At 36.3% G+C, this 19,299-nt stretch overlaps 1 protein-coding gene across 1 annotated transcript in view; it reads right to left on the bottom strand.

Annotated features, from left to right (window-relative positions):
- Positions 1 to 19,299, bottom strand: part of ADGRB3 (adhesion G protein-coupled receptor B3) — a 792,587-nt gene that overhangs the window by 133,370 nt on the left and 639,918 nt on the right. Inside the window, exons 16-18 of the mRNA XM_024133055.1 lie at positions 14,347 to 14,473; positions 12,650 to 12,753; positions 8,295 to 8,397 (exon numbers count right to left, since the gene is read on the bottom strand). Of these exons, the coding sequence (XP_023988823.1) occupies positions 8,295 to 8,397; positions 12,650 to 12,753; positions 14,347 to 14,473 (334 nt within the window). The remainder of the gene's footprint in view (positions 1 to 8,294; positions 8,398 to 12,649; positions 12,754 to 14,346; positions 14,474 to 19,299) is intronic.

The raw sequence follows: 19,299 nt of genomic DNA, 5'->3' as shown, positions 1-19,299 counted from the left end.
CAGCACACACGGGCTAGGATGCACTGGGAAGCACAGAGATGGGCCCCCCGGCAGGGAGCAATGGTGGGAGACCAGAAGCTCTGCTGGAGGCCACCTCAGCCTGGAGAGACAGGAGTATTTTTATAACTCATCTATCCAGAAGGAGCGTCCTTTCTGTGTCCCACAAAGTCAGTTTATGTACTAGAGGCAGCCCTGAATGTGGCTGACGTTCAGAACGTGGGGTTAATCTCATGAGCCCTACAGACCCACTGTAGAGCTGGAAGCAGGAGAATGACTTAATCAGGTGGGTGCTTGTTTTCCTTTAAATTTAGGAGCTTTTGCACAGTAATATGCTCATGTAAACAAAGGCTAAGGGAGCAAGACAAAAGTTGGAAGAATGTTATGCTCCTCCAGTGAGAAATCATGAAGGCCAGGTCTAAAGTGAGGTGGCTGGGATAGACACTAGGGAGTGGCCAAATGGAGGAGTCTCTACGTTGCCTGTAGAACATTTCTGCACGATTGCTTGAGGATGAATGAACAGAGGTAGTCAGAGTAGGTCTGACACCCTCCAAAGCAACTACCAGCACACAAGTCTCCCCTGCTGAAGGAATGCTCTCTTTCCAGGAATTTTGTCCAGCTCTGGAGACTAACCTAAGAACACACACTGAATGTCCAAATGGGCTTCCGTGTCCCTCGAGCTTATTTGCCTCCTGTTACTGTAACCATTCCAGTCACTCCTTGTTGTCAAGTTAATGCCCCTTCCATCTCCTTTGCTTGTTTCAAACCCATTCTTCATATTGATCTTTTGCCCTAATTTGAAGTTGACTTCGATAACGTGATCCTTGGCTCCTACCACACATAACTGGAAACGTATGGTCAGGGGACAAGAAGGCTAAAGTGGGCCAAGAGAGTCCCTCCAATCCCATGCCTCTCAGTCTGTGAGCCCCATACCAACAAGGCACAATAATTCTCGCTGCCAGGAGCCTGGGGAAATCAGGAAACTAACCTACCATTCTGTTCCGTGGTTTGATGAAGGTTTTCAGGGACCTAGAAGAACCCTGGGAAAGTTAGTAAGATGCCTCAAAATGGACTCAAGTGAATCACACCTAAGCTTATTATACCCAAATCCTTTTACAAACATCACAGCAAGTCAATAAATGAGATTTTAATAAATCTAAATAGGAAGCTTTAGCTTCAGCCATTGGGATCACAAACACATTTGAGACAAAATAGACATGGATTTGGGACATTATTGGCAGGAAGTGACTTCTATGAGAGAAGCTATGAATAAGCACATTCCTTTTGAAGGTTAAGAACATTATTTTACATGACTTATCAAGTGGGAATATTCACACTGGTTGGATTTCAGAGTCTCTAACTAAAACCCAGGAACCAGATTTCCTTTAAAGCATGCCATCGATCACTTAGAGCCTAAACCAGGCCCCAGGAAAATAGTCTTTATCACTATGTTGGCTTAAATTCTGTCTAGAATGGGGGACCCTAATCCTTGTAAAACTAACCACAGCTGTTAGCTCCATAGGTATAAGCCTAAATGATGAATTCAAATAAATTAATTTACTTATTCATTCAATAAAGATTTATCATATATTTACTGTACTCAGATTCTATGTTGGCAATGAATTTAAGAATGAATGTAACCTAGCCCTGTCCTAAGAAGTGTATAGCCTTGTTGGAAACAGGTAACAAAATACAAGACAGTAGTTTTGCACTAGGAATCATGGAGCCTCAGAGCTGGGGTACCTAAATGTGGAGGATGGGAGAGGGCCTCACAAAGGAGGAAGAGTGTCAAGAATGGGCACGAGCCAGATGAAGATGTTTGGGAAATCAGGTGGGGTGCAGGAGAGTAACAGTGTTCCAGGCTGGAGGGGGCTGCGGAATAAGCAATCACCATGATTCTGATGAACTGTAAGCAGCTTGGTATTGCTGGTGTGACTAAAAAAAAAAACAAAGTCAGTAAAATAGATCGAAAATGGAGAGGTCAGCGCAGGTCATGTTTAAAGTTTCTCAAGTTTGATAAGCTATAGAACTCTTTCTCAGTACAATTTATTCCTGAGCCCCAATATATTAATGCAAGAAAATCAGAGAATAGGAACCTTCACAGATAAATAAAACATTCTCACCACTTGTGTCTGAGCACAGTTTGAAAATCACTTCTGTAGGAGGTCAGACAACAATACAAGTTTGCTAAGGGGAGTGGAGTGGTCAGATTTGAATTTCAGCTCCATCACTTGAGCTACAAGGTAGAGAGTGAGGTTAATGATGCTGGAAGATTAGTGAAGGTAATTCATACCTGATTGAGGCAAAAAGCTGGAGGTGAGAAATATGTGAGGGTACACATGGCACAGGGGGCTGATTTATTAGATTTACTACATGATGGAGAAGGAGGCATCAAGGATAATGCTCAGAGTTCCAGCTTGTGTAACTGGGTTGGAGACTACAGAAAGTACATGCAATTTATATATAATGTGTTTGAGTGTGGAGCAGGGACATAAATGGGAAATTTAGTGGTGAGCAGAAAATTGGACGTGAGGAAATCTGAAGCTCAGAAGAGAAATTCAGAATCAGATGTATATCCGTGAGTCATCACCATCATCACCATCACCATGATCACAAGAACTGTTTAAGGAGTGCTTACAAAGTGCTTCATATGTACTCTCATGTAACCTTGACAGCAACACTGTAAGGGAGACACTGAGAGGAAGCTGAGGTCCAGGGAGGCTGAGTATCACGCTCAAGATCACACAACTAGGAAGCAGGAGATGTAGGATGCTTGGGTCTCTCTGGCTTAAAATGCCTGCTCTTCACCTTCACCACCGAGAGATGGATGTCTCCAGGGAAGCCTGGAGAGCCTGACCCTCAAGAGAAGAGCAGACTGTTTCAGGCGGTATCAGAATGGACAGAATGGGTGGCTGAAAACGCATACTCAGTATTCCTCCTCAGAAACTGAACATGTATAGATTCAGAGGCCAGGCATGGAAGTATTGATAAATGTGTGGAGAATCTCAGTCTCTCGCAAAAGAAAGTCATGGGAGAAATAAGTGAATTAGAGAGTCCTTCACCTAATTAAAGTATTAAAATTCAAGATTTTATTTTTAAAAACCACCCACATTTCTGACAACACAAAAACATCTTCCATTAGAATAACCACAGCTTTCTAGTTTGGCCTATCTTTACTAATTATCTCTAGGCAAACTACATAACAAAAACATAACAACACTTGATAAAGGATAAATAAGCACCAGATGTAGTAAGGAAACTTTGTAGATTATGTGACTTTTAAAAAGTGCTCCAACACAGAGTTTTTATATTTTTTGCAAGACTGAATGAAAAGACACAGGCCTATTATGTAATTCAGTGGTCCATACATAAAGAACTATGAGAGAAATTCTTTCTGAAGAGTGATAAGGAAATGTCTGCACATCTGAAATAATTTGGGAAGCTTCCTTGATCTGTCAATGAGGACTTTTGCTAGGTCTTGTACGTCTCCTGGAACTAAAGTTAGGGTCTAACTTTGCCCTCTCACATTTAGTTATTATTTTTCAAAATAAGGATGTCTATTCAGCATGTCTATAATTTATTTTATAACACTTTGGTATTCTCAGTATGATACTATTGATATATATGTGCCAGTTAGTTTAACCTTTAATCCTAGGAGCTGTCCAGGAAGGCACAGAACAAGGCAGTCAGCTGGCATTGTATTTGAAAGGGTCATACCCCAGAGTCTTGCAGAGTCAACTGCAAGTCCTTTGGATTTAGGTAGATGCATCCACAATCAACACTTGAATTATTATCAAACTGACTACAGGAGATTGGTCTTTATTGATGTACTAGTGCCTAGTCAATTATTATGGTAGTATCAATGGGTTCCCTTGGTGAAACCAAAGGCATTGAAAGATATGTAGATGAGCTAATATAGTTAAACACTTCTTAGTCTAAATAGACTGCATGGAAGATTCCATTGAAGCTTATATCCTGTACTTCATAGAAATGAGGCCCATAGTTTTATCCCCAATCATTCTGTACTCAGACACTCGATTAGGAGGATTTCTGATTGAAAGATGCCGATTGAAGGCACAGAAGCCTGTCTCTAGAGTATTGCTATGTCCACCTGAAGTGAATGTTGCATACAAGGTGTGGTCATGGTCAAAATATCTCAAAATGACAGAGACCTATAGTTTCATTGAGTTTACAGAACAGGTTTTGCTCTTGATTTGCTAATAAATGTTTATCTAATAAATATCACACTGTCTGATTGAATCTAGACTTGGCTTCCTTTCATTATAACCTGGTAGTGAGGTTGTAGGGAGAAGTTCTCTCTCAGAATCTTCTTGGGTGTCCACCATAATCTAACCAAAAAAAAAAAAGAATACCCAACTGTTTTACCAAATTTGACTTCCATCAGTTAAAAAGAATGCTATAAAATGGTTAATATGATAAATCATCTCAAAGTGTTTTAGAAGAAGGTAAATATATATTTTTGTGATGAAGAAAACTATTCTCTGAATATATCTGTTTCCAAAATAACCTTCACTTTCTGCAAAATAGTATGTCTAAAATAGTCTACATGGCTCAACAAAAAGCATTTGCATACTTTAAGGTACAAAGGAAATTCTAAAAATAAACAACATTCAAGTGATAAAGGAACATCCTGGTTGAAATTTAAAATACACAGAGAAATCAAAGGGCAATGACATTTTATAAGATAGCTTGAAATATAATGAAGTCAGTTATAATTACATTTTATAACTGCATTTTAAGAAGAGATAGAAGAAATGCATTTGATTCCTTTCTCTGCTGTCAGCAATTGAATCTATAGTTCAAAGATTTGAATACATCATATTTTAAACAATGGATCATTTCAGCTTGTTTCTATCCCAACTCAAAAGAAAGCAGAGATACTCAGTAGTGAGATAATTGAATCAATTATATTTCAACAAGCACTTTGGAGAAAGATCCCAGTCTGACACTTCAAACCATTCTGGACCTCCGTATCAAACACCAGTTTTCACACAAACTAGCCATGACAACTCTCAGAGGCAGTACCAAAGAACCTGTTCATCAAGAAGCCCTCTCAGATGTTTCCATTTTTCCAAGTGGGGAATGGTAAAGCATCAATCAAAATTTACCAGGGAAATCAAAGATAGGAATTTGATCAATTACAAAATGCCCACAGCAGCGATGGTATCCTACACACACCCTAAAAAATATACTGTACCCACTGATAATATTTTACCTTTTTAAAATACTGTCCTGGAGTTTATACAGATCATGAGTTTATACGGATAATACATTTTCGTATTTTTTCTCTTTTTTTTTTTTTTTTTTTTGAGACATCATTAATCCTCCAAACAGTGAAGCAGGTATGGCTTTTCACATACTGCTATTTCACATATATTTAAAATGAAGTGAGGTCAATTTAATTGAATTCAGCACATGTATCATAATAAAATATACGATTATTTCCCCTGGAAACCTGATATTGTTGAGAGTGACTAAGAATAAAATCTTAGTGTGTTGTATTTTTCTCTCCTAGTCACTCCATAGTGGAATGTCCTAGGCTTGCAAAGATCATCTACTCAAAGCTAGTAAAGCAAAATTAACATAGCATGAGAGAAAAACAATAATTTTTCATTTTCTTTATCATCACCACCACCTATTCCCCCACTCCTCCCCACAAACATCAACAGTGTAGTAGCAGAAATCAGCACAGTCTATCTGGAACAGAGCCACTAGGATCCCAAAACCATATAGAATCTATTCTGCAGAAACAAAACTAAACTGACCTTTGATTTTTTTAAACCAAGCCCATGCTGGCCATGCTTCATAATCAGAAATGAAACGTAAAACTAGACTTGTCTTATCTTGCCTTTGATGTTCATAATATTCATAGATATCTAGCAGACATTTTAATTAAAAACAAAAAACAGGACATTGAGAACCTGGAAAAGCCAAAATGGGAAAGCAGAATGTAATTTCTCAAGACTGCTTTAGTCTCTAAGTATCATTACCATTTAGACCTACACAACATGGTAGTCACTTGGTACATGTAGCCACTGAGCACTTGAAATGCACTTGGCCCAAACTGTGATGTATTATAAGTATAAAACACACACCAGATTCTGAAGACTTTTATTTAAAAAAATTTTAAAACATTGTATTAACATTTAAAAATATTACTTATATGTTAAAATGGTCATCTTTTGGATACACTGAGTTAAATATATTATTAAAATTGATTTTGCTTGTTTATTTTTACTTATTTTAATGTGGCTACTAAAATATCACTATTACATACATAGCTTGCATTTGTGGCCTACAGTGTATTTCTATCGAACAGCAATGATCCAACAGAAATACACAACAACCACTAAAATATGTGGTAAACCTTGTGGAAAATTTTACTATTTGACCATTTGGCTCAGAACTTGTAAAAACTTTGCCAGACAGCATAAAGCAGTTTTAAAAGCATATTTCCTACTGAAGACAATGATGTTTTCCATATTCTAATGAGGGACATAACTCAAGAGTGTTTGGAGGGTAAAAAACGACAGGGAGACGTTGGTGGAAAAAAAACAAAACAAAACAAACTACCAGCTCAAGCTAACTCTAGCTCGAATTTTTCTGGATCCCAGACCCAGTAAGTGATTTCTACTTCAGAGGAAAGCTCTCCTGCTTTGCACGGAGGTTCAAGGACAAAGAGTTAAAGAATTGTGACCAGGTATGAACAAGTGAAGGAGCATTCCTAAGGGATCTGAGGTCCTGCCGATGAGGGATTCTTCACTGCTCAGGGCTCACGGGGCATCTCCCCTCCTTCATCCCCAGCCCTTTCCTTCCCTTCCCAGCTTGCTTGAGCCTACCCCCATCCACTTCCCCTCTGCTGCTTACCCTGCACACTTTTTTTCCCCCTCCCAATTCCAACTGCATCTCCCTCACTGTGGTCTTTCCCCTTTCTTCCTCTGACTTTCCTTTTCCCATGAATTTCTTGTTAAATGTAGGTTAAATAGTCAGAAGGTGGCCCTGAAATATATTTTAATAGACTTTACATTGCCTCACCTTTTTTTTTAAGAAGACACAGGAAAGAAATGGGAAAAGAACTAAACATTCAGATCCGTGAAAGGTGAAAGTGCTTTTTACTTCTACAAGGCTCCTTATTGGGCTCTTACTGTTGTTCCCTTTTTTTGCGTTTGTCCTTCATGGTTAGTGACCTTCCGCTTATCCCCCCTCCACCCCCTCCCCACAGCGCTAGGGTAATATGGGTCGAGACAAAATCTTGATCAGAATCACCTAAGCAGTTTCCCAGGCCTCTCTGGACCCCAAATTGTATTCTTTGGGTAGGAATCAGATTCTTAGGAGTGTAAGTTAGCAAAATAAACAAACTATCCATAATCTTTGATGTTGATGCATGTCCTACAAATACCTAATGTATCAAAAGTACCTACTGAAAAGTGCATTGGAGGTTCTAAAAATGATAGCTTATAGGGAAAAAGTTCAATTATTGATTTTAATATTTGGAAAAATTTAAGAAAAGAACAGGCCCAAACTGACCAGCAAATATTATCAAAGCATTTTTTAACAGAATTCCTTTGAGGTTGGGGTAATTTAATTTAAGACTTCTATTATGGGTTCTTTGGAATGTATTTCAGAGTCAATTAGCAAAAAGACTGACAGTCATTTCTCAAAAAACATGGTCATTCAACTCAAGTCATATATTTTACATTCTACTGAAAGTGATTACACAGTTAAAGAACTACAGAACTGTTTAAGTATCAAAATACTTTTTGCCTAATAAAACTTTTTGAAAGGCATAAAATCTAGAGTCACTTCCTCCTAATACTGTCTTCGGTTATTGTCTAAAATAAGTTTTTTGGCGGATTTTTCAACAGCTATGTTACACTAGTTAGCAATTTATAGTTGAATTTTAGGAATCAGTATGTTAATAAATTAGATCAAAACACAGGAAATTCTATTACAATTAGGATAATGAATTAAAATTTGTGCTTTTGATGTTCCAAGGCTTTGAACTCATAGAGCTTTGACATAATGTTTAATAAACACATTATGTTTACTATTATAAACAGCCTCTCAATCCCCAAGAAATTAAGCCAAGGGAATGTATTTCTGGACTGGAATAACCAATACTTTTATTCAGAAACAAATAAAATAGTTTTATTTTTAAAAATAATTTCATCAGAAGTTCCCTATTTTATCAAGAATAAACATTTTAGATTATCAATAGCCAACTTTATGTCACAACATAAACGCAGAAAGAGAAGCATAATAATCACCAGTCATACCTTATTTTGTGTCTGAGTCTGTCCAACCAGGATGAGGATGTTGGATGAGATGATAGACAGGCAGAAGTTAATCAGAATTATGGACCTCTCAGAGCGTATGTACCTAGTAAGAGAGAGAAAGTGTCCAACTTTAAAATTCAATGGAAAGATGAGAAATTCTCTATTATGCAAATTGGTGGAATTCATCCAGAAAAAGATACTAACATGAAGGCTTTACATGAGAAAAAATATTTAAAAAGTTGTTTTTGAGGAAGATTATTCTTAGAGACCCAATTTTATAGTGACATATAATGTCCAAGAGACCTTAAATTTATTTTTCTTTAGACATTAGTGTGGACAACATGGCACTTCTGACAGAAGCTAAATTGCACATCTGTTATCACCATAACTTTTTTTACTAGAAGTATAAAATTTCTTAGAACGATATCAATTAGTATCATTACCTTCCTATTTGTGTATATGTAATATGCTAATTATTGTCATTTACATCAACCAGTAGAAACTGAAAACCAAAAAGAAAAACCCCACACAGATTCTGAAATATCCCCCTATTTACTAGGAAGATGCCTTTACTCTCAAGAAACCATGAACAATTTTCATCCACCACTTCACTCGCTCAAGTATTTTTATATAGTTAGGCTGTTACTCTTTATGTTTTTCTTTTCCTGAAAAATTGTTCCAAAACAAGAAAAAAGAAAACGAATCTTTACAGCTAAAATCTAATCCAATCCATAAATGATAATTCATCATTAGGCTGGAAAATTAGTCGGAGCCTGCCATATTTTACCCGTATGAAGAAGTATTTATATACAGTCTGTCATATAATTTTTAAGCACATCAAGAATGTAAGCCCAGGGGTAAGACGGGAATAAAGACACAGACCTACTAGAGAATGGACTTGAGGATATGGGAGGGGGAAGGGTAAGCTGGGATGAAGTGAGAGAGTGGCATGGACTTTATATACACTACCAAATGTAAAATAGATAGCTAGTGGGAAGCAGCCGCATAGCACAGGGAGGTCAGCTCGGTGGTTTGTGACCACCTAGAGGGGTGGGATAGGGAGGGTGGGAGGGAGGGAGATGCAAGAGGGAAGAGATATGGGCATATATGTATATGTATAGCTGATTCGCTTTGTTATAAAGCAGAAACTAACACACCATTGTAAAGCAATTTAAAAAAAAAAAAAAAAAGAATGTAAGCCATGGAGAAAACTGCTCAGAATCAAATGTTCTACCAGGTGTTTACCCTAAAAGGGTAGCAGCTATCTGGCTTTACTGTACCCTGTGGTAAATCAGTGAGTGACAGTAACAAAAAGACATATGTGTTCTTGCTGTGTATTTGAGACAGTTCAATTTGTGTTAGAACATGAATTCACTGTCCACAGTGTGGGCTTCCCTGTGCAGTGTTCCATGGGGGTGTCAGAGATCTGGAGGCACTCTTTGGAAGGCAAAAATCTATCAAAGTTCTTTCTCTCTGTTTGTGAGGAATATTTAGGCAGAGGTCCTACATTCCATCACATGTTTCAGAAAAGAAAGCAAAACAAAAACAAGAGGAATAATAAAATATACAAAGAAATTTTTTAATATAAAAGAATCTTCCTTTCTTCACAGAACAAACATAGAATGAACCTAGGTGGACCCTCAATAAAAAATGGCCTCAAGAGTAGCTTAATCTTGTCCCTGCATCATCAGTATCTAAAAATGTAATAAACCACACACTGGGATGCTGAAAACATCATCAAATATTAAGTTGTTCCTTTTTTTTTTGGTTGGGAATGTATCATTAAAACATTTAAGGGCTGCACACAGTTGACCCTTTATGTGATATTAAAGGCTTCCATGACAACACAAGGACACAGATGACATTACTGAAAGGCTTTCATTGATATTATTTGCTCAGTAAATAGAAAAATCATGGTAATGAAGACCTAGACTGACCACCCTGAAGAGTCTTTAGATGTTTTCATTTTCATTAACATTGTGACATTATTGCCTTAAAAATTGCTATAAAATGTCTCAACTTTCAAAACTTTTTATAAATGTGCTTTATGTTTTAAACAAAATTTGTGAATGCATCATTTCAATACATGGATTAAAAGGACATGCTCAGTTGCTCTGTGATGTAATAACGAAATTCTACAAAACATATCTGTAGATGGAGAGAACATACAATGGATTCATTCTTTGATGAATATCTCTAATGAGCTACATGAGACATCAGCAAATTTCAAAGTGGTATATTATATATAAAATAATTCTGATGTTCACACATTTTACACATCATTAGAAAAGCAAAAAAACCCTAAACCTTTTAATTAGAAAAAAAGAGGCAGTAAGATCCTGACATGAGTATTATCATACAGGAATGTTACTAGGTAAATTTAATGTTTACAAAATGCATTGAATTAGTCATGCTACAAGATTCACTTAATAGTTTATGAATCTTGAAACTTCTATCAATTTATTAATATTACTTCAATTCTTCTACCTGTAGACAATGAGTTGATGGCCACTAATGGTTAGGAATTCAAATTTATGTTGTTTCTTAGTACTGTCTTCTAAACTTCTCAGTTTCATGTCAAGTTTGGATAGATCCTTTCAGGTGGTAATTCCTAGAAAGCTATTGCAATAGGTGATTTTCCTGGATTTTCTGGATTACAGCAAACATCCCTATGGACTAAATAATCCTGTACTTCTTTGATATATTTTATATATCATTTATACTAGCAGTGTTTGTGCTAGTGTTAGCCATATGTATTGAGGCGTGAAGAGAAGGTGTAATTGGTGGCTGAACCCTAAGTACTGAGAAATGGAACTTGGTTCTGAATACTTCAGTGAGTATGACATGATGCCATTGATGAATTGTGATACTATTACCTGGTATCCTGGCCCATAAACACTGCTTCATTTCCTGAGAAATACCATTCAGGCAATTGTGGGAGAGAAAGTCTTGTTCCCAGCCTTTGTCTGTCTTGCTCTTGTATTACCAGAACAATGCCTGCTTGACTGAGTCCTGAACCCTGGATTCTACTGTCTACAATGCCATGCCTAGAACAAGCATTTCTTTCACTTCATGAGACTGGCCATATATTATCAGATTCCCTCATTTGGTATTTCACTACCCTGCATGGGAAGGCAGGACCTCTATTATGTATCTGTACCAATGGACCAAGAATGTGTACATATTTTATTTTTGTATGAAGCATGAAAATCTTAATATCTTTGACAATATAATATCCTGGACAATTAATTTTTGTTCTCAAAAGAGTAAAAAATATGATGGAGAACAATGATTTTTTTTCAAAAAAAGGATGTTAAATCAAATGATCTTTCCTTATTAAATTGTAATTAATTTTTCAATGAAATTGTTGTTTTTATCTTAAGTAAAAGATAAGTAAAATACTAGGCCTGACTACCTTTGCAATTTTAATATTTCAAATATTCAGGAAGTAATACATAATTATATATTTGCTAATATGGTAACTGTTTTTAGAACATTTTAAGGTAATCAAAATGGATATAAAAATGTTTAACATTTGAAAATGTATTGGGAAGTTTATTTATATACTAGTTATCAATATGTCAGTAGACATAATAAACTTCACAAGTCTAATTCTCATTAACAGAACAAGAACAAATCTTAGAGAACTACTAAATTTTCATACAATGTCAAACAGATATAATTTCTCATATTATAGAACAGTATTTTTCAATCACTCTCCCTTGTTTATGTATTTTTATGACTTTTAAAAATCAGTTTGTCAAAATCTGACTTATTGGAAACATTCATCTGAGAAGTCTTTTCTAAAGCTTTATGGTATTGTATTAATGCATTAATATTATAGAAGACTTTACACATTGGGATACACTGAAAGCATGTGTTTAAAACTTAAGCATTTGGAGACCATATTTCTATAACAGAGAAATTAATTTGACTGTACCATTAAACTCTCAAGCTCAATAGCAGTTGGGATAAATATAAACAACACATAGACTGAACTTGGGGTATTAAGAGTACCATGCTTGGGGGTAAGCAACTTGTTGAAGGCTACCATCATTTGAATTGGGAAGAAAAGTGTGTGTGTGTGTGTGTGTGTGTGTGTGTTTTGTGTACTTTCCCATTATAGGAAAATACAGACAAGAAAATTAAGTAAACACTTATTTAGTGTTATTGACACTTATTTAGTGTTATTGAGCTCATTTATTATAGCTCAATCATGGCAATTATAATTCTGTTTTCAAAGTACTTCTTTCAGTAAATTAAGAAGACATGAGACATATAATAGTTATTATATTCCTTGATTTAACTCTGAATAACCGAACATTCCATTTCTAGTGTATTAATTGATTACATACCTCCATAATGCTGCATAGACAACGGCTAGGGTGATCAAGGCCAAGCAAGAAAGGCCACTGCCTACAATTAGGGTAACTGAAGGTGTACTAGAGGATTCCATGATCTGTAAATTAAACAAAAGAAGCAAAAAAAAAAAAAAAAAAGAGAGAGAGAATTTTTTAAATAAATTAAAATAACTTCTAAACTCAACAAAACTATCCTAACACTCAAAAATAGCCAATATAGTTGTTATAGTAACCAGATAATTACCCAGTAACCACTCTGTTCACATATTCTCAACCTCTAAAATGACTAATTCTAGCTACTCCCTGTCTCCCACTGTGAAGTAATGAAGGCCTTAAGAGTTTTCAATGCTTAATTGTGGCATATACCCACTTATGGCTTTCTAAAATAAATAACTGAAGCTACAACTTGGTCAACATTAACATGTTAAATTTCATCTGGTTGAAATTTGAAGCAGTATTTATTTTTCTTCAACTAACTACAGTTCAGTTATTTCACAAAATGTATTTTGGTGAAATTTACTTTGATCCTCCCATTATGTTATCCAAATCTGGTACCTAGACATTGAAAAATTTTCAAACTTTCTGACTTTTGACAACTTTGTTCTAAGTCAAGTATTCTCTCATTTAATTTCACTAGCTTGTCCTCTAAGAATATAGAAGAAAATCAGATTTCAAGTGTAAGACCTTAGAATATATTTGTGATTTTTTTTCTGTGAACAAAATATATAGAGATAATTTTCACAATGTCAATATTAGTCTCTAAATACTTGACCTTGAAAAATAAGCCTTATACCTTTTAAAACATATATAAAGATCAAAGAGATTTCTTTCTTTAGACACTAACATGGTACTAACTAATAAAATCTGCTGTTTTTCATATTTTCAGTATTGGAAGTTTAAAGAAATACACTTTAAGATCAAGTGTGTTCCAAATCTTAGATATGCACAATCAATTTTATAGGCATTTTTGGCTATCAAAATAAGTAAAAAGAGTGATGCATATTTAGGCCAGATTTAGACAGAAAGTCACATTTTTCTTAATAATTATTTTTCAGCACTTCAATTTCTGAAATAATTTTTCAGAGTGCATTTGATGAGGATGTTATTTTTTCTTTCAGACAGTTTATACAACTGTCTGTTTCAGAAACTAGTTTTACAAACCTATATACTACTAAGGAATGATTTTACAGTTTCTGACAGTCTCTGCTTTCATAAAAATTTCATTTAATTAAAAAAATTATATATCCAAGGACACCCCAGAAAACCTGTACTGAAAATATCCAATGCAGATATGCAATGTGTTTGGCTATAGTGTCTGGGGTCTTCATTCTACTACCAACAGTAACCTCACAAATTCCCCAGAACAGCTTTAGAGTTCTAAAATAAAGGTTAAGCTGACAAGTATTTTTATTTGAAAGTTTGCAGCATATTAGCAATATGATTGGAGTACATCCTCAAAACTATACTGCAGAAATTTCAAGTTAGAAGACATAAAATTGAGTAGAATTTAGTTATAGCACACCAACTAGAATTCATTTCACCAAGCTACTGTAGCTAAGGAGGAGACGAACCCAATTTTGCCACCCTGCAACATTTTCCATTTCCCCATTTAAAATGCAGTTCCCTGGAGAAACACTCTCCACAATGTCCCTGCCTTTGCATTAAAGCCGTGTTTTCCCTTTGTTACTTACTATTTCTCTAGGTTGCTGAGCCAAAATGGCGAAGGTAGAGAGACGATCACATAAGCATTTCGTATGGGATGCATCGGTAAGCACAGTTTTACATCCCTGGGTGGACCAGGTTCCCAAAGACTCGTTCCTGCAAAGGGTGGTGGGGGGGGGAGATCGGGATAAATACGCCTGACTGCCAAATCCGTAATGAAGAAAATGCAATTTAATTGAGAGAATCGTCTACTGTAATTCCCGTACAGGGGGGGGAAAAAAATCTACTTGTTGTTGAACAGGACGTAATTTAGATGCATCTCCAGTAATGCAAAGCGAGAGTGTTTGGAGAAAGCAGGCGGGCGGCGGTACGGCGTGCAGAGAGCTGTCCAGCGCCGGAGGTGCTGAAACCGGGATTGGCTCTGTCCAGCCCTCTGCGAGGAACGGCGGCGGCGGCGGCGGCACGAGCAGCCGCCAGAGCGTTGGCAGCCACTTCCTATGGTCATCGGATCGTTTCAAACACTCATAGAGTGTAAAGAGGCTTTTCACATTGCATACCAGATCTAATTCCCGTCCCGTATTTTTGGATCGTGAACGCTGGCTTTTAAACCGAGGATTTCTCTGAAAAGCCTGCCTAAAAGGTTAGATAGCTTGTGGTGGGTGATATAGAATCTTCTCTGCTGGTTAGGGATTTTTCCTCCCTTTAGAATTAGCTGCTGTGAAAATTTCACCCTGGAAATCGGAAGCAGCAGCAACGGTATCAGCTGGTTCCGACTCTCATTGCCTTTGCCTGATATCCAGGGGAGGGGTGGGTTTCAGACATCAGCTTCCCACTCCACACTTCACTCAGCCCAAGCTCCTCTGAAGCCCTTGGCATTTCTTCCCCTCACCCACCTCTCTGCCCCGGGGTGGAAGCATTAAGCTAACCCCGAGTCTGCCAGAACATTTAGAAGAATAACCCCACCTCAAAGTCCGGTAGGAAGGGGGAAAGAGGGCCTGCTTCAATCTTCCCTTTGGTGTAGCCATTCAAAATTCTAAAGCATATGGTTTCTTTCCCACCCCAGCAGAACAATAAAAATGGTATCAACCTACGCCTTCTTGGTGGGGGGTGAAGATGGGGGAGAATCCTTCCACCCCCCGGCTGAACTACTCTACAGGAAGAGGAAGAAAAGAAAAGAAAAAAAAAAAGCTATAGAGTTCAACCAATCAACTTTATTATCATTACACGTGTTATATACTGAATGCACCAATTGTCACCTCCCCTCCCCCAGGCACGGAACTCTCCAAGTAGCAAACCTGTGTGTATGTGTGTGCTTAAATTTCAAACCAAGTTACTATCTATGTTAAAAATGATTCTAAAACTCCAGAAGGATAACACATGGCTTGATGTTAATTTTGATACGGTACTTTTTATTTCATCTACTCCATATCTCTGAATGCCTAAAGCTATTGGGTTAAATATGAATGCAGTCTATTTCTGAGCTATTTCAATGACAGAGGTTTCACTGTGACAGCTGGACTTGCAAGTTGAGCTGTAGAATATAATTCACACTATCCCTTTTTGGGATTTAGATGCAATATATTTTTAATAGTCATTAATTTGATTTAAATATTGATTTGATATCACTAATATGCACGACTCAAAATACTCTTAATTACAGCTTCTTTTAAAAAGGAATAGACTATATTTGGGGAGAGGTACAAAAACATTATACCTAAGTTCACCCGAATACTTCTAAGTATTAGCCAATTAAAAATTTGGTAGGTCTCTTTTCTTTCTCATGATGTCATACAACCATGCAAAATTACATATATATATATATAATTTCAGTTATATTTCAATCAACTGCAACAGTATTAAATTCCAATTCTACCTAACCAGAGCAGCACTTCCATTTATTTCATTGGCTGCCTGTCTCTTATCGTCTTGTGACAAACAGTTAAGGCCAAATAAAAAACATTTATCTCAGCTGATTAAAGTTTAAAGAAGAAAGATATATTTAAGAGAATCTGACATGTTTTAAAACACAATATTGCATTATTAATCCTGTATGGCAGCTTTACTTTAATGCACTATTTGTGCTTTCAAGATGGAGTCCAATACCTACACTTTTCACATTATGTGGCTATGACCAATAAACCAATTCACAGTCTTACCAGGAAAAAAGTTTACTGCATATAAGACCTCATGAGACAAAGTGATATATTTATATCTAGGTAATGAAAGTTTGTTTACTCAAGAAAATGTTAGTATTACTAACCTTTGGCTGTCAGATGTAAAGTCTATGTTCAATGTAATGTTGCTAGACTCTGAAGATCATGTAAATTTTATATGACATCTTCAGAAAAGTAGGTCAATTTACTCTGCTCTGTACAATGATTGCAGTGCTGACCTGGCCTAGCCCCAGGCAAAACTGGGAAGTGACACTGGTCTCCATGTTTCAATCTTTCATTTCCCCCTAAGCATGAAATGTTTCTAATCTCACTGGGCCCCTTTTGATGGGTACCTTTCTGAGGCTACATAACTTTTCTCCTTACCCTTCTTAGGAATTATTATCCCTTTGTTGACTTTATCTGATGAAACTAATGGAAAATATTATGAGTGACTGAGTACAGCTTGATGTGCTCTCCACAGTTAAATACAAGTTATAAAACACAAAATAATGCATCTGATAGCAGAACACCAGAATATGATCAGATGAATAGGAGTGAAAATTTTGAAAGGTGAGGAGGTAACTACCAACTTCTATATTTGGTTGCTTGCAAGAGCTGAGTAATAAGTATGATGCCATCTGATGCCAAATTTTAAATTGTTTCATAAAACCTCTTGATATTTTAAAACCAGATAAAACTCTTATAAATTAGTTTTTAAAATCACTAGCATACATGTCACTACTATTACAAAAACTACAGTATATGTCACCTGTATTTTCACACATTTCATAGCTATTCTTACTGTACAAAATTCTTCGAAAGCACAGTACATGTGCCTGATTGATTTCAGGGAGACCTTGTAAAGCAAACTGATGTGTGGTAGAGCTAATGTTAAGCAAAACAGCTTCCCCAGTCTGCAAAGAACAAGGTTTTAAAGCACGTGGACTATTCCAGCAGTCACATTATTCTTTTAATGTCATAGATTTGCACGCCATGATTAATGGTATATCTGTGAATTATTCTTAGTTATTAAGTCTAGCTTGTCATCAACGGGGCAAGAAAATACAATGAAATATGTATGAACATTAAAGATATAATAAGAATAACAGACTGAGGATGTCAGAAGCAAACACAAAATGATGATACACACGTTTTACTGAAAAATCACATATTTCTTTTTCATAGTGTCTTTTCTGGGCATTAAATTTTTTTTTTCAAATAGTTTTCAAAAATAACTAGGCCTGCAGAAATTTCATATAACCAGCACATTCTTTGTTGGCTACACCTACATTCACCCATGTTAGCTCTTAGCTGTCATCTGTACCTCTTCTCCTTCTTCCTATTATTAGCCTGGCTAAAAGAAGAAAAGAGTCTGCCTGTCCCAAGTATTTGAAAGTACATACCCACAATGACAGAATTCTGTGAAAATATATGACACAAAATCTATTATTTCCCACCTTAATATTTATTTGAGGCCTTTCCCCAATTTCCTAAGACTCTACATGATTCCTCTTTGGATCGGAGTTCATTGTTGGGGTCTGGATTTCATGGGAGAGTTAAATAATATAGCATGTGACTATATACTCTAGCATTTAAGATTAGAGAAAAAGATTATCCATTCACTCCAATGAAAAGTTGTTTAGGAAAATACTGATAGCAAAAACATATAGTGACACATTTCAAAATTGTTTCAAGAAATCAAACTTTTACCTTTTGAAATACCCATACAACTAAATATTCCACTTAAATCAGTCTTTTATAAAACCATCTATTCTGCTACATAATACATCAGTGTATAAAGTATTTATCATGAATAAGTTATAAACTTTAGCAGGTTTATATCTCAGGGTCTAACTTTAATTTAATTTTTATTACATTTTAAAGTATAGTTGATTTTCTTTTTTTTTCTTTACATTAAAAAATTTTTTTAACATCTTTATTGGAGTATAATTGCTTTACGATGGCATGTTAGTTTCTGCTTTATAACAAAGTGAATCAGCTATGCATATACATATATCCCCTTATCTCCTCCCTCTTGCATCTCCCTCCCACCCTTCCTAAGCCACCCCTCTAGGAGGTTCACAAAGCACTGAGCTGATCACCCTGCGCTATGCAGCTGCTTCCCACTAGCTATCTATTTTACATTTGGTAGTGTATATATGTCCGTGCCACTCTCTCACTTCGTCTCAGCTTATGCTTCCCCCTTCCTGTGTCCTCAAGTCCATTCTCTACATCTGCCTCTTTATTCTTGTCCTGCCCCTAGGTTCTTCAGAACCATTTTGTTTAGATTCCATATATATGTGTTAGCATATGGTATTTGTTTTTCTCTTTCTGACTTACTTCACTCTGTATGACAGAATCTAGGTCCATCCACCTCACTACAAATAACTCAATTTCGTTTCTTTTTATGGTTGAGTAATATTCCATTTCATATATGTGCCAGATCTTCTTTATCCATTCATCTGTCAGTGGACACATAGGTTGCTTCCATATTCTGGCGATTGTAAATACAGCTGCAATGAACATTGTGGTATTTGACTCTTTCTGAATTATGGTTTTCTGTGTATATGCCCAGCAGTGGAATTGCTGGGTCATACAATAGCTCTATTTTTAGTTTTCTAAGGAACCTCCATACTGTTCTCCATAGTGGCTGTATCAACTTACATTCCCACTAACAGTGCAAGAGGGTTCGCTTTTCTCCACACCCTCTCCAGCATTTATTGTTTGTAGATTTTTTGCTGATGGCCATTCTGACTGGTGTGAGGTGATACCTCATTGTAGTTTTGATTTGCATTTCTCTAATGATTAGTGATGTTGAGCATTCTTTCA

The sequence above is a fragment of the Physeter macrocephalus genome, chromosome 10, assembly GCF_002837175.3.
Source record: "Physeter macrocephalus isolate SW-GA chromosome 10, ASM283717v5, whole genome shotgun sequence".
Lineage (NCBI taxonomy): Eukaryota > Metazoa > Chordata > Mammalia > Artiodactyla > Physeteridae > Physeter > Physeter macrocephalus.
This window is presented reverse-complemented; position numbering and strand designations above follow the sequence as displayed.